At 35.2% G+C, this 26,717-nt stretch overlaps 2 protein-coding genes across 2 annotated transcripts in view; one reads left to right on the forward strand and one right to left on the reverse strand.

Moving 5' to 3' along the window:
* Nucleotides 1-10,840, reverse strand: part of LOC118266593 (ephexin-1) — a 110,354-nt gene extending 99,514 nt beyond the window's left edge. The window contains exon 1 of the mRNA XM_050703319.1: nucleotides 10,674-10,840. The gene's annotated coding sequence lies outside the window, so the exon portion shown is untranslated. The remainder of the gene's footprint in view (nucleotides 1-10,673) is intronic.
* A 140-nt stretch (nucleotides 10,841-10,980) lies between these two features.
* On the forward strand, nucleotides 10,981-17,249 carry LOC118266974 (Bardet-Biedl syndrome 1 protein). Its single transcript, XM_035580665.2, has 11 exons — nucleotides 10,981-11,562; nucleotides 11,883-12,101; nucleotides 12,433-12,735; nucleotides 13,100-13,188; nucleotides 13,853-14,006; nucleotides 14,454-14,613; nucleotides 15,078-15,146; nucleotides 15,314-15,481; nucleotides 15,881-16,014; nucleotides 16,467-16,601; nucleotides 16,800-17,249. Exons 1-11 carry the CDS (start codon nucleotides 11,401-11,403, stop codon nucleotides 17,082-17,084), a joined length of 1,878 nt encoding a protein of 625 aa, XP_035436558.2. The 5' UTR covers nucleotides 10,981-11,400; the 3' UTR covers nucleotides 17,085-17,249.
* Nucleotides 17,250-26,717: the final 9,468 nt, after the last annotated feature.

A 26,717-nucleotide genomic window follows, 5' to 3' on the forward strand; every position in this document is an offset into this window, starting at 1 on the left:
CAGATACAACTTAATGAAACATGGGAATCTCAGATAACTGATAGATTTCTAACATAAAAAGGAGATTAAATAACCCTCCTTCTGGCGTAGTCGGGTAAAAAGGTAATGCACCTACTACGGATATTTTCACACTGCCAGACTATGAGACTACATGGGATGATCACCATCATATCCGCCTTCCGTCCGGCCGTCCATCCGTCCAGTCGCCATGTTCTTTCCGATGAATCGATCAACGAAGTTCATTCATCTCTCGCGATGTTGTTGACTGAAGAATAAATTGACTAACAGTTGCATCCATTATAGACCGCTTTACTTAATATTTGTGATCGTGGTGCGTTGCTAATATTAACAGTAGCGTGTTACAAGTCTCTTAATAACGGCTTGTCGTTAGTTTAAGTATGTATGTATGAAATTGGAAGAGCTATTGATGATACATTGTGAATGCCTCATCGCGCTTAGATGTACGAGAAAAGGTACACCGTGCTATATGAGTATTTGGCTACACCTTTTTCTAGCAAGTTCCAAATCCAATAATATTTTACCGCTAAATACTTCAAATCTCATTAACAGACGTCTAGGAACCGTACAAATCAGTTCATCCGTGCTCATGGCGCTAGCAACAGTGCCGAAATATCGGAAACTCGTAAAAATAGAAAAACCTGGTAAATATCCCGTTTGAGTTCTAATACTAGCGTACAAATGAGGTTATTAAGACAAAATATAGTTTAACATAAAATAAACTACCAGTTTTCATAATTTTGAAAAGTTGGTGTACTTTGTACAGTGGCATTACGTACCATAATGTGCACCTACCCCTTCGGATAAAAGGCGTGATAGTTACAACAACGACAAATTAAATACCTTATAGATTGATTATTATGTTAGTCGGTTTAGTCACGTAACTGTTTGACGAGAAACTCGACTAGTTTCAAGCCATACTAGAGGCTCATATTCATGAGCAGCATTCCGCGACACACGACGCGATGGTCGCGCTGCTACAGTAGCAGTAAGCTGATAACATAACAATTAATTTAATATGCCTCACGAAAGTTATAATAACCTTATACATTATTGTTTCCGACACAAGAGTAAACCGATTTTCTTTCTTAAGACAAGAAAGCCGTTTTTCTAAAGATAAAGATAAAGATAAAGATAAAGATAAAGATATTTTTATTTGCATTAACATGAGTGATATTACACATAGGAAATACATGCAATGGTGGTAGAATAGGTATGAGCTACATGTTATGCCGTCTAGGCGTACAAATATTTGTAATTTTAATTCTTAATCATATAAAGAATTATATAAAATTATTAAACTTAAATAAACAAAACAATGGAAGATAATCTAACAATAAGTTATCACAATATATGGCAATGTAATCATAAACAACAAAGTTAGAAATTAATAAGAATTATTATATTATTAAATTATATTACAAAACTATTAAAAAAATATCAATAATTAAAAATCTAGGTTATCATTTAAAAAATCTTCTAAGCTATAATAACATTTCTTGTATAACAATTTTTTAAGTTTAGTTTTAAACAAATTTAAATTTAGCACTTGTATGGATTTAGGTATTTTATTATAAACTTTAGGACCCAAACATATTATGCTTTTGTGCAACAATGCAGTTCTAGAGGGATGAATGCAAATGTTATTTTTACGACGATTTCTGACATGATATTCAGACAGACGCGGAAACAAATGCAGGTTGTTTCTGACAAACAACGCAACTTCAAGAATATATAAAGATGGAAGTGTTAAAATTTTGTGTTTGGTAAATAGCGGCTTACAACTATCCATACTTTTTATTCCGAACATAGCTCTAATGCAACGTTTTTGTTGTTTGAAGATTATATCTTTATGAGTCGAATTTCCCCAGAAGATTATTCCAAACCTAAGTACAGACTCGACAAGTCCGTAATATGCTGTGAGTAAAGTTTCCGTGCTAACTGTAGGGGCTAACTTATATAGGGCATATGCTGACTTACTAACTCTTTTACTTATTCCGTCAATATGAGTTTTCCAATTGAGTTGCCTATCAATAGTTAAACCCAAGAATCGAGTTGTATCTACTTCTTGAATAGTATACTCGTTATACCTTAGGTTTACCGGTAATGAATTTGATATGTTTTCCCGCTGTTTAAAGTGCATTATATTAGTTTTTTTAAGATTAATTTTTAAATTATTATTATTAAGCCAATCAATTATATTTGATAATGAATTATTTATTTCGAGATTGTAATTATTTGGATCTTTACATTTTACAGTTATTGTGCTATCGTCAGCAAAAAGGACCATAGGTTCTGTAGTTGCTGACGGTAGGTCATTTATGTATAATAAGAACAGGAGGGGACCTAATACACTACCTTGAGGAACGCCATAAAATACCCTACGCTTATGAGATGTAAATATTTGTTCGCTTTTAGTTTTTGGATTAAACTTTGTTACTTCCGTTATTTGTTGACGACCTGTTAAATACGACCTTATTAACTCCAATACATTACCTCGTATACCGTATGCCGAGAGTTTGTCTACTAAAATATTATGATCTACGCAGTCAAACGCTTGTGACATATCGCAGTATATAGAACAGACGGGCAGGGATCTGTCTACATGTGTGTATACATTGTATAAGAAGTCGTATACTGCCATGTTTATATTTTTTCTTTGCCTAAAACCCTTTTGATTATCACATAAAATCTTATGTTTTTCTAAATATCTATTGATTTCAATATAAAAGTATTTTTCAAATATTTTAGAGAATATAGGTATTAAAGCTATTGGACGGTAGTTCTCCATTAAAAATTTATCCTCTTTTTTATGCAATGGTTTTATAATGGTAAGTTTTAAGTCACTTGGGAATGTACCGTTCGCTATACAAAGGTTTATTATATGACTTAAGTGGCATGCAATACCCTTATCCACTGTTTTAATTATTTTAGTAGGTATTCCGTCATAACCGACACTATTTGTGTTTCTTAAATTATTAATAATTCTTAATATCTGATTAGGTAGACAAGGCGACATGAACATGGAATCTGTATTGTGATTAATTAATCTCGTAGATTGCTTTCCTGCACCAACGGTAGGTTTTACTTTTTCAATAAAATATTTATTAAACGCGTTCGCTATTTCTGAAGGATTTTGAATATAAGTGTTATTAAACTTTATTTTATCAATCGATTCCTTTGGTGTAGTTGTTTTGTTATTATTAATTATTTGCCATGTTGATTTACTTTTATTAGTTGATATATTTATTTTATAATTATTCTGTGCCCGTTTTGTTAAGTTTATAATTTTTTTCATTTTTTTCGAGTAGTTTTTATAATTATATTTATTTTCAAGTGTGGGTTTACGTCTATAACTCCATAACATCTCTTTTTTCTTTTTAGAACACATCTTGATTCCACGCGATAACCATTTCGGTTTATTGTTTACTCTTACTAATACTTTTTTTATCGGAAAACATAAATCGAAGAATAGTTTAAATGTATCTATGAAATTACTATATGCTAGTGTTGGGTCCTCAGTTTCATATACATCACTGAAAGACAAGCTTTGTATACATGTTTTAAATTTCTGTATATTATCAATATTATAATCTCGCGTAATCTTATACCAATGTTTTAATCTCAGCATTTTTTTGACCGGGATTTTAATTACTTGTGCTGTATGGTCCGACATGCCAAATTCTAATATATTAGTTTCGCATTGTTTCTGAAAATTATGGGCAAAGTTGTCTATACATGTGTTACTTATTTTTCTAGTAGGTTGTTTTAGCGCTAGTTTAAAATTATAATTCAATAGTAAACATTCAAAATCTAAAGTTACATTATTGCACTTCAGGACATCAATATTGAAATCACCGGCCACAATAGTATTATTGGATTTAATTTTAGAGGCATGTACAAGAATTTCCTCTAATCTTTGAAAGAATAGATTCAAATTATTATGTTTGGGTACTCTATACACACAGATAACAACAATCCTACATTCTATCAGTTCAATTGCACAACACTCGATAACATTATTAATAGATAATTTACTTATTTGAGGGAGTTCTCTAAACTTATGTATATTGTTTACAATTATGCAAGCTCCACCTCTTTTGGTCTGTGTACGACTGTAAGTTGAGGCAAGAGTGTAGTTGTGTATGTTAAACACTTGTTCATGACCGGCTAACATGAAATGTTCAGTGATACATATTACATCAATGTCTACTTTATTATCCTTAAGCTCATCTAAATGAATAGATAATATATCTGATTTATTTATAAGACCTGCAATGTTTTGATGTAGAACATTTAGAAACTTAGTATCGAAAAAACAAAGAGTTTGAATCTTCTACAATTACAGAATCACTATTTAGTTTACATTTTTGTTGGAAATTCGAATTAATATAATTTATCAATAATAACATATTTTCAAAAATGTTTCGAATGCCATTGTTGTTTATTACACCCGTTCGTAAGTTAAACATAGTGTGATCAAAGGCTAAATCATAGTTAGAATCTAAATAGTATGCATGTTCGTGATTTATTAAATCTAAGTACAGTAGATTATTGAATGTTTCAATTCTCCAGTTGTAAAGATTATTACGATTGGTAAGTTTATAAGTGGGAAAGCAAATTATAATGTTCGTGTGACTAACTTGTTTTAATATTTCACGAATTACCCGTATCTTACTGTCATAGTTGGTAGTTATCTTGAAGTCTTCTTCTCCAATTAATACAATGCAGTAATCATTCATTGTATAATCACGCAGCTTTGTTTGTATCCCGTTGAGGAGTTGCTCTGTTGATCCACCAGGTGTGATGTAGTGACATATGTCATATGTGTCTAGCAGAAGATCTTCAGCGGTCGATAGTATTCTACTTTTATTATTAGTGCTTAAAATACACATTTTACTTTTCTGGACGACTGTAGACGTTTCATTTTTATTGATCTCCGAAGTTAATGGTCACCATTTCACACAGCGTCGTGGCTAATGCCTATCAAAAGGTGATTTACACTAGATCGAGTGTATTGTTCTCAATATGGTCCGTAGAGTAACATCAGATTGTGTCGGAAACCGTTGCTAATCAGGAATGCATCGTGTACAAGTCTTGGCACATAGGCTTGTAAAAATCCAGTTTTAATATGGAAACTGACCCTGTTTTAAACAGTGTGTTAAATATAACATGATGCATTTTTCTTGTAGAATATTTTGTCTTACCCAAATATGGTCTACAAACACAATATATACCCATGTAAAATCATGTAGGTAATAGGGAATTGCAGGGACCTATTTATTGTATTAGCGACACTTATTTTATATTGTGGTATCTATTTTATATTGTTTTGTCAAAACAGTGTATTATTATCTCATTCAGTGTATTATTATTAAGACTTGGGATACTTTTTATCCCACGGGGACACGGGCGAAGCCAGAAGCTAGTATGCTATATCATACAATCTACTATCACATTACATAGGCCTAGAATACTTCTCTCCTCACAAATAATGGCCCCAAAATTATGAACTATTTATTTATTGATTCCATACAAGTAGGTAGTACAGAACTGAGTCATTTAGTCATCATTGCATAGATGATAGCAATATATAATTAAAGTGCATTCATTATTGTTTTAAAATAACTATTGTATTCGCATTGGTTAGGGAGGCATGACTGACCCAAATACGTAACTTGACAAGTGTTGGCGTGATTCATTATTTCGTGTTTAGGTTCAGTTTTGATATTTCAAATACAATAATTGCTTATAGACCAGTTGTAACTGAATGATAAGCAATATATTTTTTCAGTTGATGTCGAAAACAGTACTTTCTATGTCAATAATTCAAACAAACAATTTCTGATGTCCTATTCTTTTTAAAACTCAGATACAAAATAAACAAGGTATAACTAGGAATAAAGGTGTCCATGGGCGGCGCTGATCGCTTACCATCAAGTCCGGTCTGCTCATTTGCCCCCTATTCCAAAAAAAAACTGTGGTGTCCTATTGTGTGTAACTTTTGCAGAAAAACAAAGTTTGTATTGGCTTCTCGTTATAGTGAGGAAGCTTTTTCAGATTTCTGTATAGAATGGATAATAAAGAATAACAAAATATGCAATAAACAGGTTGTTTATGTGCAGGTCAAAGTAATAACCCTTGTCTAATGTCAAGGGTTATTTTTTATATATAAATCTAATTATAAAACTGTAAAATTATAAGTTTCACGGATCACAAGCAAGAACAAAGGTCAGATTGGAAGCAACTATTGGAAATAATGCTGCATACCTTTCATTGCTGTTCTACTATTGCGAAATGGGTGGCAGTGACCTTAAGAATCATTGTTTCGACTACTCTTTGGCGGGGGTGACAATCAGCAATTGACTAAAAAAATATATATTAGGTACCATTTTTTTATAAAGGTAGTTATACATTTTTTCTAATATCACTGCGCTCATTACGGTAAAGAAAAGGGCATCATACAGCAAAATACTTACTACCATTACATGTTATACATTTTTATAAAGTTGCCATAAAAATACAGAAAAAAATGGCAAATTGAAATGGAATTGGCTTTTCTACACAAAAGACAAATAGCGCAAGGAAGCATCAAATATAGCAAGTATCAAATATAGCTAGTGGACTATCTCTCTGACCTCTATTCTTGTAACAATTACACGTAGCAATGTTTAAACAAATAGCTTCATAACAAGGGTAAGGTCATCGGCGGGTCTATTACACAAGCGATATTGAGGTCGCTTTCTCATCGTATTGTCTCCTTGGTTGCCCCCGCAGTGGTGCCGAAACCTTAAGCCCACATGTGCTGGTCTAATTATAAGCATTGTAGTGCTATATCCATAATCAAAACCATTACTTATTTCGTAGCGCCTTAAGTAGGTACTTGTTTAGGTTTTATTTCTGCGAAAAGAACAAAAATAATAGTGACAGAGAAAATCGACGTGAAGTTACCGGAGGCCCAATCTTCTGATATTCCCAATCCCTGATTCCCCAACAACCCTTGAATTCCTAACCACCAAAAGGTCGGCAACGCACTTGTAATGCCTCTGGTGTTTCGGGTGTCCATGGGCAGTGGCGATTGCTTAAAATCAGGGGATCCGTCTGCTCGTATACCATAAAACATACAGGTTTATACATCAGGGGTACCTTGTACTTCTGCTCGTTATGCTATTGTAGTGACATTTCTGTCAAATCTACAATGCCATTTTGTAAAACAAGCACGTATCAATAATAGTGAATTCTTGTGAGTTGTTTGTCTGTTAGTTTGTCTAATTCTGTACCATACAAGGCAGCAGGCCGCGTGCGTAGGAAGTATAAGACTGTTCATCCAAATATGTGAATCGCAAGGTTTCTGAGGTCGACGACCACCAACAATAAATTGTTTTGGTAAAGCGATTAAGGACTCTTGGTAAAATTAGCTGCGTTCATTAATTATTTCCCTTCATTCGTATAATGAGAAATGAGTTTGGAAGAGAAGGAAATTCTGATTAAAGATCAGTTTATAGTGTACTATGAGATTATAATCAAACACAAACATTATCTTTGGGAAAGTGTATAAAACAAACATCGAATAGCTAGATCGGATCGGATTGCTATTCGTATTCGACCTGATTATGAGACTGAGAAAAAGTGAGTACACCTGTATTTTCCCACAGACTTGTAACGACATTAACTGGGCAATTTATTTATTATCTCATTGAGACTACTTAGTGTACCTAGAGGAAAAGGGACCAGTGAAAGATCTAGTTGACGTAAAGTTGGTAACTACCTCAGGATAATAACGAAATCAGTTACAATATTATCTTAAGACGCTATATCTATTGTTTATTAAGCATTTGAACATCCGATAGTTATTTCGGCACACTTACACAACCATGATCATGGAATATTCATCAAGTTCATTCTAAGTTTTAACAATAATCTATATTTATAATAAATCTGTAGAGAGGTCAATTTTGTACATGAAATATATTTCCAAAATAACTATCAGCGGGTGATTAGTGATCGAAATTGACGCCAAAAATGCAATCAGAAAAATGTTTGTCTGTCTGTATGTATGTATGTATGTATGTATGTATGTTCAGGCATCACGTGAAAGCTAACGGTTCGATTTCGATGAAACTATGTATAATTATACCTTATTATCCTGGGCATAAAATAGGATACATTTTATTCTGAAAAAATACGTAAAAAAGCAGTTTTATTTTATTGAACGCGAGCTCAACAGCAGTAGCTCAATAGAGAGATCTCCTTAATTATTATGGGCCTAACCATATTTGGGTCCAATAGATATTTATAAGATATCATTGTCAGAGGTACTCAAAATGGAGAAATACAACATCCACGCGAAAACCGACATCTGCGCGGACGGAGTCGCGGGCGGAAGCTAGTGTCAAAATAAGATCTTCAATCTTAAAAAATGTCCCACAATGCGACAGTTACATGTTATAGGCACAATTATTGTCTTATTGCTATTTGGAAAGTGTCAATTTAACACGCAACAACCGATTTACATAACGGGTCTTTTGAGTCGCACGATTCGTGTTGTGATTAACCAAATAACCATGATTTAGGGCCTAACACCGTTAGGGTGTGGGCGGAAAAGTGCAAAGACCTAAAATATGTAATCGTCATCTGTTTCAGTAAAAATTTTACCAATCGTATAGAAATTACCCATAAATTAATTATTATGTTATCGGCTTTCTCACGTATAAGTTTGATGAGGAATTCGACTAGATTCAAGCCATGCTAGAGGCTTCATGAGCAGCATTCCGCGACACAGGACGCGGCTATTGTCGATTGTGATTAATTTAGTATGTCTCACGAAAGTTATAATAAAAGAGACCCATAGCTCAGTAGTGCACTGTGCAATGTTTATAATGATTAGTTATACTTATAACTATGTAATCAGTTTTGTATTTACTAACATTAGTTAGGTCATGATTACTATAGAGACTATGTGATCTGCGATAAAATTAAAATTATGTAGTTAGTTATTTAAATTTAAATTATTAGTTAATGTTGTTTTTTGTTACGTAGAATATTAAAAGGCATTTTGTCAAGGTAAAAATCAGAAATAGGTGCGACTTGATAGTAGAACAGGTTGGTGAGTCAGCTGCGTCCAGACAGAAAGGCCAAATAAACTAAGAGTAAAGTTGCAGAGCCACTCGCCACTTGCCTAGCGCCCATTTTCCGTACGGCGATGAGTCATCGAGGAATTTCTCTGATTGCTACTAAGAATCATGCAGCTGTAAGTACCAACTTAGCAGAATGTATGTAGCGTGTGGCTATGCAGTTTTTGTGCCGTTTTCCTGGATTCGAAAGGCTTAGCAGTGATGAAGATTTAGGTTTTAAGAGATCGTCCAAACTTTAGTCCCACTGTATGGTTGGAAAATTCGTATTTAAGTACGTCATTGTTTACTATGTTTTTTCCGTTAGTTATTTTACGTGCTGTTGCGTAGGCGTACGAAAAATTTCTTCTAATAAAGTGAATTCAAGCAAGTTTTTAATAAATTAATTTTTAAATATCGCCGTTTTGCTCCTGCATACCATGGTATGCGCGTGAGTTGTTTAATTTATTTATAGCTGTTATCTAATTGGTTATGTAGTTAACAGGATAATTATAATAATACCTATCCTGTACCTGGTGGTCATGCAGTTTTATTAGGTATGTACCTTAAATAATACATAAAATACAGTCAAAAAACCATAATTAAAGACTAAACCTTTTTTTTCTTTTTGACCATTAATGGGTTAAATAGTATTAACATTATCACACTTCACACTAATACAAATGTGATACCTAGTTTGTTTGTTTGTTTATTTGTCAATCATGCTGAAACATGGGAAAAATCATGGAAACACAGGTGAAGCTGCTGACATAAACTAGTCTCTATTATTTTTAATATTAACTAACTTACTATATGTAATGTTATTTGTTTCAATAAATATTATTGCTTCTCTTCTGCCTAACTTCAATAAAAGTAATAATAATATGTGTGTGTAACAAGTGAGGAAAATATTTTAAAATATATTTATTTGTTCATTTACAATTGCATACTTATATTTACATCAGATAAACTTTTAATTGTATGTAATAATATAATTGTTTACAGGAAGTATATCAAGGTTTATTTACAGAGATATTATGTTTGGTAATATACGGATAATTTGAGCAAGGACACAATTATACCTATTTTCTCAATAATTAAGAACTATTTCATTGAACTTTTGACTGACTTTTGATTTTAATGTACTTTTAAGTATGATTTGGATTGTACTCTAAATACCTATAGTTTTAACTATAATAAATGAAATGTGTGAACTATTTTTTAATTTATTGATGATAATAATAGTTCTTCATGAATTTTTCGACTGTATACGCTGTACACTATTGTCTCAGGTGGGTAAAATGACTTTTGATACCTATGAAATCATCGTTTCACGAACAAAAAATATTTATTAACTAACTAGTAACTTTAAAACTTCGTAAAACAAATAATAATCAGTTTCTATTGATTCCAATTAGATTCAAAGCGGATCTAAGTTATTAAAACTTACTACCATGCCTCCTTTAGTAAAAATAGTAGCCAATTACGAAACAAAACATAATAAATCATGCAATTTATTGTTTCAAACTATAACAACAGACTTACCTTCCAAACACGTAACACTAAACTAAATAGAGAAGTTAGTCAACACATACACTAAGGATTAATATCTTTAAAATGCTTAATTTGTGTAGTTATCCATAAAACAAAGTTTTTAAACAATAATTCACCATCACAACAAAAACATTTTGCGAACTTCTGAAAGTGCACAGACAACAATCAAAACAAAATAAACGTCAAGTGTGTACAATCGAAAACCTGTAATATTGTATTATTTGTTATTAATTGTACTAAATGAATTGCTACCTTGGTTTCGTATGTCAATAATTATTTTTCTTTAGGCTTTTCAGGATTATAAGTACAAAGTAAGTGTCTACTCTAATTGAAAATCGTTTAAATAACTTGTACTTAAGTTTTGACTTTAAATTTAATTAGTAACGACTTCTGAACATACATATTGGAGTTCGTTTATAAAAGAAGCTATAACTTCGATTAGTTCAGATTATTCTAAAAGATGGCTGATAGTTTTATAAATAAAATAGGTACTTGTTGTTAAAAATCGTTTAATTTTACCAAATAAATATATGATTAGTTGTAGCACTCAAAATTAATATTTTTTGGTGTATGGAGTTAGTTTCGGTGCGGTAGCTAGTGACAGCCAGAACTGTCAAAACTAAAAGTTTTGTTTACTTTCGATTGCCATGACAACAAAAACGTAAATAGAAAGTAGAAAAGTTTTATAAAATAAAATATTAGAAATTATATGTGAATTATGGGAAGCATGACTCGTTGGTTAGACGTGGAAGTGGGAAATGATGATATAGATCTAAATACTCTACCACAAAACTTAGCTTTACTGGATTTACAAAATGATAACGAATACAAACTCGTCGTTGGAGACTTCGGAAGAGGGGAAGACGGGCCTAAATTAAAGGTAAATTACACGTGATTCATAATGATACATGTTTCCAAAAGGTTCTACATTAAATTAATTAAATTAGATTAAATATTCTAATTTAGGTAGATATTCCAACATTTTAAGGATTCCTATTCTCGGAATGTTAGTGTCTGACCGGTATTTCTTCTTCCAAAAACTTTTGAAAACTTACGACACACAATGATACGAAACTTAGAACTAAAGACTAAAACTCTTTAGAACTAAAGAAGAATAATTTTAATTTTACTAGTTTCTAAAATGAAATATAACTCTTCAATGAAATTAAATTCCATGTTCCATATTCTTTTCATCCACAGATATTTAAAGGAGCCATGCAGATATCTGATATGGTGCTCCCAGACTTGCCACTAGGTGTGGTAGGTTTCTATGTAAGTGAGACAGTGCCTAGATCCGTGCCCATAGTGGCCGTGGCCTACAGCTCCTGTATATTCATGTATCGGAACCTGAAACTGTTCTACAAGTACTACCTGCCTTCAACTGAGCTTAGTATGTGTGAGATGGAGGTTTGGAAACAGGTAATAGATTATTGTTTATTTATTACTAATGCAGGTGTTACCTTGTTAAGTATTATTTAATCTACCTAAGTAATCATTTAAATTGGTTGTTTGGAAAGTTAAGTATTAATAAATATTTCTTATTTTATAGTACCAACCTTCAGTTGATTTTGGTTAAAAGTCATTGGATCTCCATTTAAAAAAAACGCCAAGAGATAGAAGAGTAATGGAAAAAGGTTTCTTTTGCCAGAAAATAAATTTTAATTAATTTGGAGGCTGAATTCGACATATTTAATTCACTAATGTGGTTGTCCTATTCTTACTTAATAATTATTATTTTCATGTTTTCCAGTTAATAAACCCAGTGAACCAAAACCCAGATGCAATAAAACCATTGCTAGATAGTCTTAGAGCAATACCGCATGACCTCCTGACATCTCAATCACAGAATCTGCTAGCATTCACAACAGAACAGCAGATAGAATACTTGGAGAACAATACAGAGTTGCCAAGTAAGAAGAATGCGGAGATTGTCTGCATCAGTACATTGAAGATGCACTCTATAGACAAATGGTCGGTCAGCTGCCTCGTTGTGGCCACTGAGGATGGAGATGTGATGTTTCTGGATCCTCAAACCTTTAGCCAGTTGTCTCAGGTACATGTTTTAAAGGAGATGAGAATATTTACAGTATGTAGTGTTTTTAACATAGATTTGTTATGGGAAGATTAGAATAAAAAATAAATAAAGGAAAATAAAGTAGTTATAAATTAGATAGGTACTTTAATTAATTATTTTTTATGGTATCGGCCTAAAAATTAATTAAGTATGTGGCACAAAAGTTATAATAAAAAGGTACTTCAACAGTGAGAGACAATAGTTTTGAATGCTTATAGAAATGTTATAAACATTTTAGTTCGAAAAACGTAGTTATTCTATTTGTTTTATTTGAAGGGAATTTAAAAATTAAGATGGTTTTTCTAGTAGGTATTTATTTACAAATATGTTTGCTTTTGTCTAGGCCAAATTATGTGGTGTAAAGAAAACGCCATTTCAAATGGTTACATCAGGACTGTACACTGTCGACTACAGAGTAACAATTGCGACGAGGTGTGACTTATTGCCATTCATACTTTAAAGGCACCTCACTAAAACTCCTTATTTACTTCAGAATCACAATATTCACTGACACAGTGTTATTTAAATGCTAAATCTAGTTTACTTAGTGCATGATAAAAAAAAATAGTACACCTATAATCTCCGGTTACCATGAGTGCGGGTGTGCGGACGGCGAGCAAGACTAGCTCACCGCCCGACCAGAACCAGACTCGTGCGTACGGCACGTCGCGTTTCGCGCGCACAAAGAGCCATTAAATCACCACAGTAGGCCTGATAGCTGATCCGGAACTGCGGACTACCTTGCGGGTTTACCGGGGCTCCAACTAGAAAAACAGGAGAAGAAACGGGGTGGTTTTTAGTCAGGAATAGTCTGACCCTTCCTCTCGCCTCACCCAAGGCGGGATAAGTCAATGGATGAGTTTCCCACCTCAAAAAAAAACCTATAATATATACGCGGTATGAGTATGTAACTATGTAGGTAGTATTTAGTACCTATATCTAAATTAATGTTTTGTCTCGGGCCCAATACTGATCTGATGGCACAAGGCACCTGCTTGTCTCAATAAACCTCACAGTTTTTTTAGAACACAAAAATATGCATGTTCCTGATTACTATTACAGTCTAACTCTTGGTAATATCCCTAACTCTTTACAGAGAGAAGTCAGTGTGTGTGCTGAAAAGAGACTGGACGGAAGGTCGCATACTCTTCAACACGGATGACCACATCATCGCCATCGAGGTGGTGACGGCTGACAGCAGTGTGATGGTCATCTCTGCTGATCATACCATGGCTTGTTACAATAAGAAGGTAAATAATATAATATGTAAGACATCTTTTTGTACGATTAACCTAAGGGTAGCACTTTTGTATTTTATTAAGTAATTTGTATTAATATTATTTCTAAACTATGTAGTTAGTGAGAAAAGAGCAGACTTGATGGCAAGCTATCAGTGCATCTCATGGACACCTACAACTGCCACTGCTGTCCTTTGTGGAAGGGAAGGTTCACTAGAACGGAACCAAATGCTTATCTGACGTATCTCTTTTTCCTTTCACTTAAACAGAACCAGATGCCTATCTGGCGTATTAAATCTCTTTTCCCTAATTTTAACCGTTCAAGTGTCTTATACACATATGAGCAAAATATGAGCGGAAGATTTACTTTCAATACTTATCTACCCACAGTCAGAATTAATGGGCATGCCCTATGCTTAATTTATTTTTTGCTATAGAATCTTCCATCTTTAATTTCAGGGCAAGAAGCAGTGGTGTTTGACGCTAGAACACCGCCCGGTCGCCATGACACTCGTACCAGTGTTGCACCTCGGTGTCACCTTAACGGGGGTGGCGCTAGCGTCGGGCCATGTACACTTGTATGATGGGAAGTCTAGGAGAGACACTGTGTTTGTTAGAGGTAATTAAAATTAGGAATAAATAATTGATAAACAAAAATGACACAAGAATGTTCAGAATAAGGAACATCGCACACATAAACGGTACGGACATTTTAGAAGCAATACGAAAATGCTCTAAGCACTTTGTCAACGCACGGAAAGCGCGCTTTCAGTCTTTTTGTATTGATGTTATAAAATGTAGGTATTATACGACATGAGATTCAATAACAAGTTAATTGGTATGTTGAAGCGGCGCCTTTTAAGTGTGATATGTCCTTGAAAAAGGTTACTTTATTTATCAGCTCCCCATTTGGTCCTGTAGATTTCTAAGAGCTGACTAAGACAGCACATTTGACAGAGACTGGCCACTAGCGCTCTGGTAAAGCTGTATCTTTAGACTGAAGGAGACTGTCAAAGATAGTTTATGATAAAATAGCACAATATTTCGACTGTTCTAACATTTCCTTTTTCTTTAATATTTCAGATGTGGTGTCTGTGATGAAGTTTGGACAATTGGGTCAGGAAGAACATGTACTCATTATTGTTACTGGAGGTAAGTACAGACCATCGAGTTTCTAAGATTTATCATATGGTTGGGCAAAGTGATATTGGGCATTTGAATTCCAAATTAGTAATGTGGCATTATAAGCCCACCATTGTACATTAAGTTGCAAAAAGTTAAATAAATAAATAAAAATAATGTTATGTCCCAATTTTCAGGTGGCAATCTAATGCTGAAGATTTTGAAGCGCACGGCAGATTTCAGCGCACACGCAGCCGGTGTGGAGATATCCCCGAGCGGGCCTACTGGACAGAAACCGTGGCTTATACCTAAGAAGTCAAAACTGTTTCTAGAACAATCTGCTAGAGAGAGGGAGAATGCTGCTAGTGAGTGAATAATATTATACTCTTATACTTTATTGGCTATCACATAGGACTTAATTTTGCTTTTTGCAAACACATTTTTTTTAAACTTGAGTATATAGGTGCCCTACTACTTTATCGCTTTAAGTTCATATAATAGTCCTATTATGTAAAAGTTGTATTGTACCTAGAAAACAATACTGTTTTTGGCCATTTGTATTAGCTAGGTCTTAGATTTCTCCGATTGTTTTTTTAGTCGGTCAGTCAGTGACTTAGTATACATAATTATATAAAATTATTCATACCCAATCACCATTCATTGGCACCAAAACTTTTTTGTTAATAAGTAGAACTTAACTAAACCTTTCTTGATTCCAAATATTATGCAGCAGTATTAAATATAACTTATGTGATTATTGACAGTGATGCACGAAACGTTCCAACACGAGCTGAACAGACTGCGTCTGCTGGCGGCGCGCACGTTGCTGGACGCGCACGTGCGCTCCGACAACTCCGTCGCCACCGGGCCCATGGAGGCCATGCGGCTCACTGCTGAGGTGAGCAGGAAGAAAACAATCAATTATTACATTCATTAACATTATCCTAGGAAGCTACCAATCAATTATTATGATCATCATCATCTTCATCATCCTAGCTTTATCCCGTTGGCTTTCTTTAGTGGCCCAGGGTCCAGTTTCCTGCTTTTCTATATTCACTACACACGATCTTTTGACATCCTTTGTAGGGATGTCGTTGCCACGCATATCTTTTAGTAGTAATAGTTTTTATTTTTTCTTTTGGCTGTAAGTAATGGCGTAAGCTGTAATGTTGTATATGTGAATTTGTAAATAAATAAAAAAAAATATCGTCAGCCAGAACATCACTAGTCAAATCGCTAAGAAGATATAAATTACCTAGGGATAAATAACATCCATTTCTATCCCGTCTGATTGTGAATCCTCCTTTGATGAACAACTGATAATCAACCTCTTCTCATTATTCTGTTTAGGTGGAAGGCCTAGGTCCAGTGTTCCGGGTGACGTTGATAATAGAGAACAACTCTAAAGAAAAGGCAGTGATCGGCCTCGCCATACTGTTCCACGTCCACACTGCCAACTATAAGGTCTCCAACCCATATATCAAAGTAGGTACAATTTTATTACATCAATTCTACGAGATATCGAGAATTTCTAAAACCATCCAATTCAATATGATTTTAACAAAAGTAACGATTTATCATATTTTTTGCCTAATCGCATTTTATTTCTATAAACTTAGCTGTATAATAGTAATTACAATAGGTGTCATTGTACCTATTTTCTTAATAAAATCTCTCTTTCAGGTGCCTCTCCTCTCACCCGGTGGAAAACTAAAATTTCCAACAAAAATCGAAGAAGTATTTGACGACAATATAAGCCCGGACGTTTTATTCCGCCCTGTGACTGGACAAGGAGGTGAACGATCTCTAATCAAAGTGCTATTACTAAAGGAGGGCAGAAAGACTCCAGTACTTGCAGCCACAGTACAAATGCCCCCCACAGACCCCATGATGTTACCCTTCGATAAAATGCAGACAATCGCTGGAATTGACTCCAATGATGACCCAAATTGGGCCCCGAAAACGTGAAACACTAAATTGATTTTAACGCCATCTAGTGTCTCGTTATAATACTTGTGATGTGTGATAAATCTAAGAGATGGCGTTATTTAAAAAGAGGTTTTATTTGTTAAAAAGACGTGTTTGTGATAAATGTGTACATAAAATACTCTAAATAAAATTGATATTATTTTACTTTTGTCTTTTTTAAGTCCACTTATAATACAGGTAGTGGGAAAACGCAGCAATTAATAGTTTTCCAAGGTTCCATCATCACACTGCTATAAAAATAGATTATTGACAAGCAAACATTGCGACAAAATCGTAGATTTACCGGTAATTTTAACATTACACATAGCATGACGTGTCGCATAGATAATATCGGTGAAGACTGTTCAAGGATTATACATACATGTACCTATATTGATAACTAGGTACCTGCATACGTTATCAAACTTAATGTTATGGACATATCGATATTTTGTGGGCCATGTAACAATAGTGATAGCAATAGGTACCTTGTCTAAATGAGCGCAGGTGTTTATAATCTGGCTGAGTCTATCTAATTATTCACCTTGACTGATTCGATGATTTTGTCGAAGAATTCGGATACCGCGGTCTTGTAATTTTATTGCCCTGCAGGATCGACTGGTCCCTAATGACACTAATAATATAGGTAATAAGAGCAGAACAATGACTTTCTTCTTAAACATTTTTATAACCGGGATTATTATTACATTTTCCGTTGCAGTGCAGCTTATCATTTCAACTTAGACTACCTTTAAGGCGAGTTGGTACTTCGGTTGGTCATCGGTTTCTGTTTCTGATTGGGCGGGAGTCAACGCCCGGATGTCATTGCTGCGAGGACCACCCGGAGGACACGGTGGAACATTCGGTGGCGGTGTGCCCCGCTTGGGCTGAGCACTGCCAAGTCCTCAGGAAGGAATGTGATCGGCGACCTCTCGCGTCCGGCACTGGTTCAGGCCATGGTGCGGAGCGAGGGGGACTGGGATGCCGTCTCCTCCTTCTGCGAAGCAGTCATGCTAGCTAAGGAGGAGGCGGCGCGTCACGCCCCAGCCGTCGCGAGAGACACTCCGGGCGTCGGGGATCGCGTAACGATCTCCAGCTACCGTAAGTGCGGGTCTGCGGACGGCGAGCAAGGGTAGCTTGCCGCCCGACCAGAACCAGACCCGTGCGTGCGCCTTAAAGAGCCATCAGACCACCACAGACGGGGCCCAGTAAGGATAATGCCTGATCCGGAGCTGCGGACTACTTAGCGGGCTTACCGAGGTTCCGACTCGAAAAGCAGAAGTGGGAAAAGGTTGGTTTTTAGTCAGTAAGAGTCTGACACTCCCTCTTGCCTCACCCAAGGCGAGAGAAGTCATTAGATGATTATCCCCACTAAACAAAAAGGGAAGTTGGTATAAGTATGACCTTCCCAACGGACAAGGACATCATCAGTTATGCATAATCAGGCTCGTATCTAAAGCCAGGAACTGAAAATGCTCGATAAAGAGCCGACTAAAACTGTCTTATCTATGTACTATAATATATATATACAGTACCTACCTACCTACAATGTATTATGTATGCCTGGGTATTAACTGTTTCAATATCTCCCTTGCACACAATCTTCAACCTGATGTCGATTATGACATCCAATCGCATTTGGATTAGACAACTGCGCAGTGGTCAGGGTATCATTAAGTGCACAAAAACTTAAATACTGACGTAAACGTAGGTACAACTGCATTTACTAAAGCTATTAGCAATTTTACTCTAATAGACTTGACTGCTCGGAGCAGGAGTAGGAACGAGGTGGTTTTTAGTCAGTAAGAGTCTAAGGCCTCTTGGACGGCTGCGCCACGGCACGGCGCCGCTGCCGTGTGCGCTTGTCCACGTTTACACGCTTCCAACACTGATGACGTGCCTCCACACGGAGAATTAACCGTAGATTTTTAGGGCAGAAAACCGTGTGTTTACAAGAGGCCTAACACTCTCTTGCCTCACTGTCTCACCCAACACGCGAGGAGTGATTGGTTGATTTGATGTTTCTCCCTTAAAAAACTCCGCTTCCTATTCCTACCAAAACTGCTGCAACTTGGGTAAACCAGGATCTACAGTACGCTGTGGTGGTTTATTAGGCCTCGCTGATAACCTCAATCACAAGGCGAAACTTGAGCTTTATTTCACGTCGGTTTTCTGTGAGGCCGTAGGGGCTCCGGAGCAGGTCTACTAAAGAGGACTCGGTGTTCCGTACAGGTGTTGAGGATGATTTTAGTCCACACCCCCTAGTTTTTATCCCCAAAGACGCCTTTTGAAGGTTTCCCCCATCTTCAAATAAGGTATCTGTATGTCACCATATTATTAGATTCTGAGCTATTATGCTCTGAGCTGTCTCACTAGGCAACTTACTCACCTGCCTATTGCAATAAATGATGACGTGTATCCTTAGGTATAGGTAATAATATTAGCTGTAATGCATCGAAAAAGATAAAGCTGTAACTAAGTACCTAATCGGATATGATAAGGGTTCTTAAAAATATTATTAGCAAATCGAATTATAACAATTTATCCTTACCTAATTATGAAGTCATCCTGCAATTGCACCTTAATCTTATAAAGTGCAGATGGGATTGTTGACCATAGTGTCTTATTTTAGAACTACCATATTAGGTACATTAAATTGTCTTTCATTACCTATTCATTTCTAGTCAGATCAGATTTGAGGCGTGATTCAGAACTGGTGATCAATCCCTAATTCCAGCAGTCACCGACTAGGTATCACGTAAACGACTAGGTGCTCATTTATATAAAACAGATTTCAGATTTATTAATAAGTGATTTGTAATCGTAAGGTTCAACCACCCCCCCCCCTCTCGAAATATGCGTACCTAGACATCATCACAGAGCGTTAACATAAATTGTTTCATTTTTGTTATGCACGAAGGTTTTTTTTTAGTTTTTAGGGTGCCGTAGCCAAATGGCAAAAAACGGAACCCTTATAGATTCGTCATGTCTGTCTGTCTGTCTGTCTGTCCGTCCGTATGTCACAGCCATTTATTTCCGAAACTGTTGGGCTTACATAGTTGAAACTTTGTAGGTTGATGTATTTCGGTAACCGCTATTCAAATTTTGAATAAAAATTAATAAATTGAAAAATTTAAGGGAGGCACTCCATACATGGAACTGATTAAAAAAATTTTTTTTTCAGCTAACGTATCCGTGATGGGTGTCTATGGATAGGTCTTTAAAAAAGGCATTAAGGTTTCTAAAACCATTTTTCGTCAAAATCAACCGTTTGAAAGTTAGACGCTTCCAAAGTGGAAAAATGAGTGTCCCCCCCCCCCTCTAACTTTTAAAATAAGAGAGTGAGAAAACTAAAAAAAATATATGCTGTAGATTTCAATAGAAACTAACAACGAAAATTGGTTTGAACCAGATATCATTATTAGTTTTTAAGAAATAAAACATTTTCAAAAACCGCAAATATAACTTTGTCGTTCATACAAACACTATGTAAAACCAAGTTATTTTATAACTTTTTTATTATGTCATCTACTTGCTGCTACGGAACCCTTCATGGGCGAGTCCGACTCGCACTTGGCCGGTTTTATTTTTTGTCACACATTTCATTGGTCGACTTTCTTGAACCCTTCCCGAAACTAAAACCGCCTATGGTAAGAATACGAGCAACATAGAATGTAATAAACGTAATTTCCTGAGTGCGATTATGCGGCCTACGATGGAGCATGCCTGTCTATAAGCAACCTCTTCACTCGGGCTTTGAAGATACCCAGATTTTACCTGCATAGTAGTGGGTATCCTGTGGTTAACACTTCAATACTTGTACGAGTATGAATTCAAGAGAAAAATGTGGGTAATTTATTAGATAACCGAGAGAATTGACGTGAATCATAACCGGTTCAGGCATTAGACTTCGGTTGTAAAAACTAAAAACCTGTTTTCTTACTACACGTTCAAAATAACTCATCGCATGCAATGATTTTAGAAATATTCAGGTAAGTTATGGAAGAATATGACTTAGGAATGTTTTGTAGCTATTTGTATGTTTAGTTTTCCTTCTTTTACTAATGCCCCATGGATGGCAACATGGTGTAAATATCTACTTAGGTATATGGCTCATGAGCCATATATCACGACTCAAAAACTATTGTTAAATAAACTATTCTAGAGAATTCAGTTGATAATAATAGATGTTTATCATATCATCCACTTTTTGCAGTGTTTCTAAAAAAACCTAATGTGTTTGCTTAACCGGACTAAAAATTTGGCGACCTTATTTTATGGAGCCGGAGCATCGTTATCACTGGTTTTAACACGTAATCGGAGCTTCAACTTGAAGATAATCGGAGCTCCGACTTGTAATTTATCGATTAAGTCAGAAATAACTACGATCGATGATAAGTGATACTACGTGCGTTGATCGATAAGTCGGCGACGCCGGCCGGCTGATTACACGTTTTACTTAAAGGATTACAAATATAGCTAATTATTATTGGCTTAAATTGGGCTTTATGTGTCCTGTTTTGCCTACAGCAATTAGCTTATGTAATAAACTATTAGGTTCCTAGGAACTGAGAAATATGGAAACTGTCAGTCTCCTTCAGCCTTCTCAGGTTAAGGTATGACTCTAATCCGACGTCTGTATCAAATCAAGGATTATTTAGGTCAATAGATCCCTATGTATCATAGATTTTAATTTCATGTTTGTTAATTTCATCAAATGCGTAAAGATTTGTTTGTATGGTGAAGTCATAGCAAATAATTAAAGAACAACCAGACCATACTAAGTGCACTATAATGAACAGCTAATTTGCCTCCAGCCAGTCTAATTTCTATTGCAAAAGAATAATGATGCAGCAAGCTGTTAGAAAATGCAATCGAGGTTGGTATTAATGATAGCCATAACTTAATGGAATCAATTAGAGAAAGGACAAAAAATCTACACCAGTGTACCAGTGTCACCAATGCTATTCTTGTCCTCATTAAAACTTGGTTAAAATGCTACAGCAATTTTCTTTGTCACTCTTAAAATCATTTTGATTCTACGTTTATTATTGAAGTTTTTGAAACTCTTTTATTACTTTACCTACTGTAACACTTCTCTGCCTCGCCCTGAGTTTGACTGGTAGAATACATTTGGCATTAAGTCCACTATTGTAAGTTATTTGTACAAAAAGTGTTAAATAAATAAAAATAAAGTAAGAAAATAATTTAACGAGTTGTTTATGTTTTCTTTACTAATAAAGATGATATTACATATTTACCGCAAGCAGTAGCTCCAAGCTTCAATTGACCTGATACTATCGCTAACCTCAGTGTAAGAATGTTAGCTATGTAGAATATGTATGTTAATTTCTTTAGTACATTACGGCTCTCTTTGAACGCCAGTACTTGTAATAGTCCATTGAAATGTTACATGAGCTATACATTTTTTAGAGGACGCAATTTTATTTTTTGATCATGTAGGGGGGTCAATAGAAGCTTAACTTGAAGTTTGTGGGGTCGCCACCCTTGTCCCTCGGCCGCCATCTTGGAAAAAGGGATGGAAACACTTTTTTTGCTATATCTCGGAAACTATGCATCGTAATAAAAATTTTAAAATCATAATTTGTAGAAAATTATTTTGCCTACAAATATGTTTAATAACTTTTTGCCCTAAATTAACAATTAAAGAAGTTATAAGTAAAAAAGTGAAATTTTGGTAATAAAAGGTTTTTTTTACATTTTATAAATAAATGGCTTCAGACCAATCTTGTAGAATATTTTTCGAGAAAAATTTTTCCCTACAACTGTTTTCAATTTCATTCATTAGAAAACTCAGTTACAGCGCTCCGAAGTTAACCGGGTTCGTCAAATTAGTCCAGTCAAATAAGCTTAAATTAGGTAAGAATCTCGGAATGCGAGATGACCAGCTGTAATTTTGTAAATACTTGTATATTGACACCCTAAAACTTGTCTCAAAACCATGGTATATATGGTAGGGTGTAAGCAACGTAGGGTCAAAGGTCCCAAAAATCGTTCTTTTGCGGTTTTTTGGAAATATCTCATTTCCTATGGGTTTTTGGTATTTGTATTCATTATCAATATTGTATAATACAAAATTCTCTACAACCTTTGTCTAATTTTTTTTTTACATGGTGAACCGTTGTCGAGTTAGAGGGCGGAGAACGCACGGAAATGAGTTATTTCCAAAAAACCGCAAAAGAACGATTTTTGGGACCTTTGACCCTGAATTTTAAGAGTTGCTTACACCCTACCATATATACCATGGTTTTGAGACAAGGTTTAGGGGGTCAATATACAAGTATGTACAAAATTACAGCTGGTCATTTCGCATTCCGAGATTCTTACCTAATTTAAGCTTATTTGACTGGACTAATTTGACGAACCCGGTTAACTTGAGCGCTGTAACTGAGTTTCTAATGAATGAAATTGAAAACAGTTGTAGGGAAAAATTTTTCTCGAAAAATATTCTACAAGATTGGTCTGAAGCCATTTATTTATAAAATGTAAAAAAAGTTATAGAGCAAAAAGAAAATTTTATTACCAAAATTTCACTTTTTTACTTATAACTTCTTTAATTGTTAATTTAGGGCAAAAAGTTATTAAACATATTTGTAGGCAAAATAATTTTCTACAAATTATGATTTTAAAATTTTTATTACGATGCATAGTTTCCGAGATATAGCAAAAAAAGTGATTCCATCCCTTTTTCCAAGATGGCGGCCGAGGGACAAGGGTGGCGACCCCACAAACTTCAAGTTAAGCTTCTATTGACCCCCCTACATGATCAAAAAATAAAATTGCGTCCTCTAAAAAATGCATAATTCGGCCCTCAAATTGTAACATTTCAATGGACTATAAGATTATTATGTCAATAGTTTAACGTAACTGTACAAACTATTGAAGGTCTGGCACATCGACAGTCGATAGTTACCGCACGACGATAGTTACTTTCTAATCTGTAGGTATATCAGCTAAGAAACGCTTATTTTTGGGCATATTTTTAGAGACGAAAATGTTTGTTGCTTTTTTGAGATGGGAAACCATCCTAATGACGCCTCCCGTCCTGGTTGAGGCAAGAGGGAGTGTTAGAACTTTTACTGATTAAAACGTAGCTCGTTACAACTCGTGTCTCGAACCGGAGCACCGGTAACCCTTGCGATTGTCCGATAACCCTGGTACCATGCCGTTTATTCTACCCGCGTGTAAACCAGGCATAGTTATTAAATGCTAGGAACCTAGGGAAACCTTCAAAAGGCGCGTAGCATTTTGGGGAGAATGACTAAGGATTATGGGTTTTTTACCTCACTTAAACCACCCTGGTGGCCACTCTCAGCATCTATAAAGAGGCACTGAGTCCTCTAACTAGACCTGCTTTGGAGTGCATGGCGCAACACCTGTTACGGCACATCCTTAAGGAGGTATACAGTACAACGCCTAGCAACCTATCCAAATAGTTTAAACATTTTGTAAATTGTCTGATTCTAATAACATCAAAAATTTGAGTTACCTACCTACTTATTGATAACCGCCAATCAGATTAACCAAAAATTGTTTAACAAGTTATTGGCACGAATCGATGGTAGGTGCCGTAGGTGTGTCCCAGGAAAATTCCGATTGCAAACAGATAAGCTATCCCTTCGTGTTGACACTGCGCTAACTAACAAGCTATGCTATTTGCAAACACTTGTAATCGCGACCCATTTCCAAATCTGATCTGATAACATTTGGAAAAACATCTACCTACCGACATTTGTCAAGTTGTAACGCCTAAATCTCATGGGTGTGTACGTAAGTAATAAGTAGCTGAACAACATACACTCTTGTAATTCCCCGGAGGAGCAGACAGAATTGAGTACCTACCAATTTAAAACCCGAGTTCCATTAAAAAAAATACCATTATTCACTGTACCACCTGTGCCTACCCACTGCTAGCTTAGAAGTCGATGCCCCAAGTTCTAAACAAAGTTATATTAAGTAAGTATGGGTAAGTTATTTTGGTTATGGGCGAAGAATCACACAAATCGATCCATAAACCTCGACGTAATCGGTGTACATAGGTACAAAGAAAAAAAAATCATACAGGCCCTCCTTTTTGGGAAACAACGCTTAGACAACCAGAAACTGTGATCACGGGATAAAGTAGGTAGGTAGGCATAGTTAGGTAGGAAAATATGACATCATTTACATCACTAGTGCCTACCTAGCTATGTCCTGTCACATCACGAGGCTTAGTTACCCGACTGCGCCAGAAGGAGGGTTATGTTTTTCGAGAGTATGTATGTATGTATGTATGTAGGTATGTATGTATGTATGTATAATTGTTTGGCACGCTCTGCAGCCTAAACGGCTTGATGGATTTTGACTTGAGAGGTGTCGTTAGATTCGTATTTACTGTGAGAGTGACACTGGATATATCAAAATGTTTAAAAAAACAAAATGGCGGATTTTTGGCGCCAAATTCGAATATTGCTTACTCTCTAGCCTGAACGACTCGATGGATTTTGACTTGAGAGGTGTCGTTTGATTCGTATTTACTGTGAGAGTGAGACTGGATATATAAAGATAATAAAAAAATCAAAATGGCGGATTTTTGGCGCCAAATTCGAATATTGTCCACTCTCTAGCCTGAACGACTCGATGGATTTCAGCTTGATAGGGGTCGTTTGATTCGTATTTACTGTGAGAGTGACACTAGATATATCAAAATATAATAAAACTAAAAAAAAAGAAAATAAAAATAGGTAATTTAAAAAACTAAAAAACCCGACTGCGTTTCTTTATAATATAAAAATGAAAAAACCCTAAAACAAGAATACAAGAAAAATTTAAGCAGTCGGGACCCATTCTAAATATTATGAATTATGGCTTTCTAGAATGGGTCCCGACTGCTTAAATTTTTCTTGTATTCTTGTTTTAGGGTTTTTTCATTTTTATATTATAAAGAAACGCAGTCGGGTTTTTTAGTTTTTTAAATTACCTATTTTTATTCAACAACTTTTTGGTGGTTTCTACCTAGATAGGGAAGCTTTTCCCGCCAGTTCTATTTGGGGTCAAAAGGACCAAAGCTGGTATTATAACATTAATTCGGTTCTTTAGCACAACGTATTATTTTATGATTAAAACATAATATAAAATACTTATTATCAACACCGTTTTATCAACATTATTATATCATTATCTAATAGCTATCAACTAATTTTCCCTGAAAATTCGAACGTTCCGCGAAGTAAATGAGTTTCCTATCAATAATTACCTACCTACCTATCATTAAAATTTTGGTCAATGATTTTGCCGACTATATTATTCTAAGCGTTTATTTTTTTTTTTTTGAGTTTAGTAAGTGAAACTCTAAAAAAGTAATTATACTTTCCAAATAATAGAAAATCTCCCCATGTTAATATGTAATAATAAGTATGTAGTTAAAATGTCGAAATAATGCCTATTAAATTACAATGTATTCTGTCTTGATCTTATGTCGGCTAGATGGGGGTCAACGCCAAGCCTTTTTGACCCCAAGGCGGAAAATTTTCATGAAGCCCCTTCGCGTGGGGAGGACGAAATGAATAATAGGAGATTCAACTTTTACTCTATACTCTTGCCAATTAGCTCACTACAATGTCGTCCATCAGT

The sequence above is a fragment of the Spodoptera frugiperda genome, chromosome 23 (genome assembly GCF_023101765.2).
Source record: "Spodoptera frugiperda isolate SF20-4 chromosome 23, AGI-APGP_CSIRO_Sfru_2.0, whole genome shotgun sequence".
Taxonomy (NCBI): domain Eukaryota; kingdom Metazoa; phylum Arthropoda; class Insecta; order Lepidoptera; family Noctuidae; genus Spodoptera; species Spodoptera frugiperda.

Coding starts and splice junctions, on each gene's coding strand:
- LOC118266974 (XM_035580665.2), top strand. CDS start 11,401: ATGGGAAGCATGACTCGTTGGTTAGACGTGGAAGTGGGAAATGATGAT. Junction 12,736..13,099: donor CCTTTAGCCAGTTGTCTCAG/GTACATGTTTTA, acceptor GCTTTTGTCTAG/GCCAAATTATGTGGTGTAAA. Junction 16,602..16,799: donor TCTCCAACCCATATATCAAA/GTAGGTACAATT, acceptor TCTCTCTTTCAG/GTGCCTCTCCTCTCACCCGG.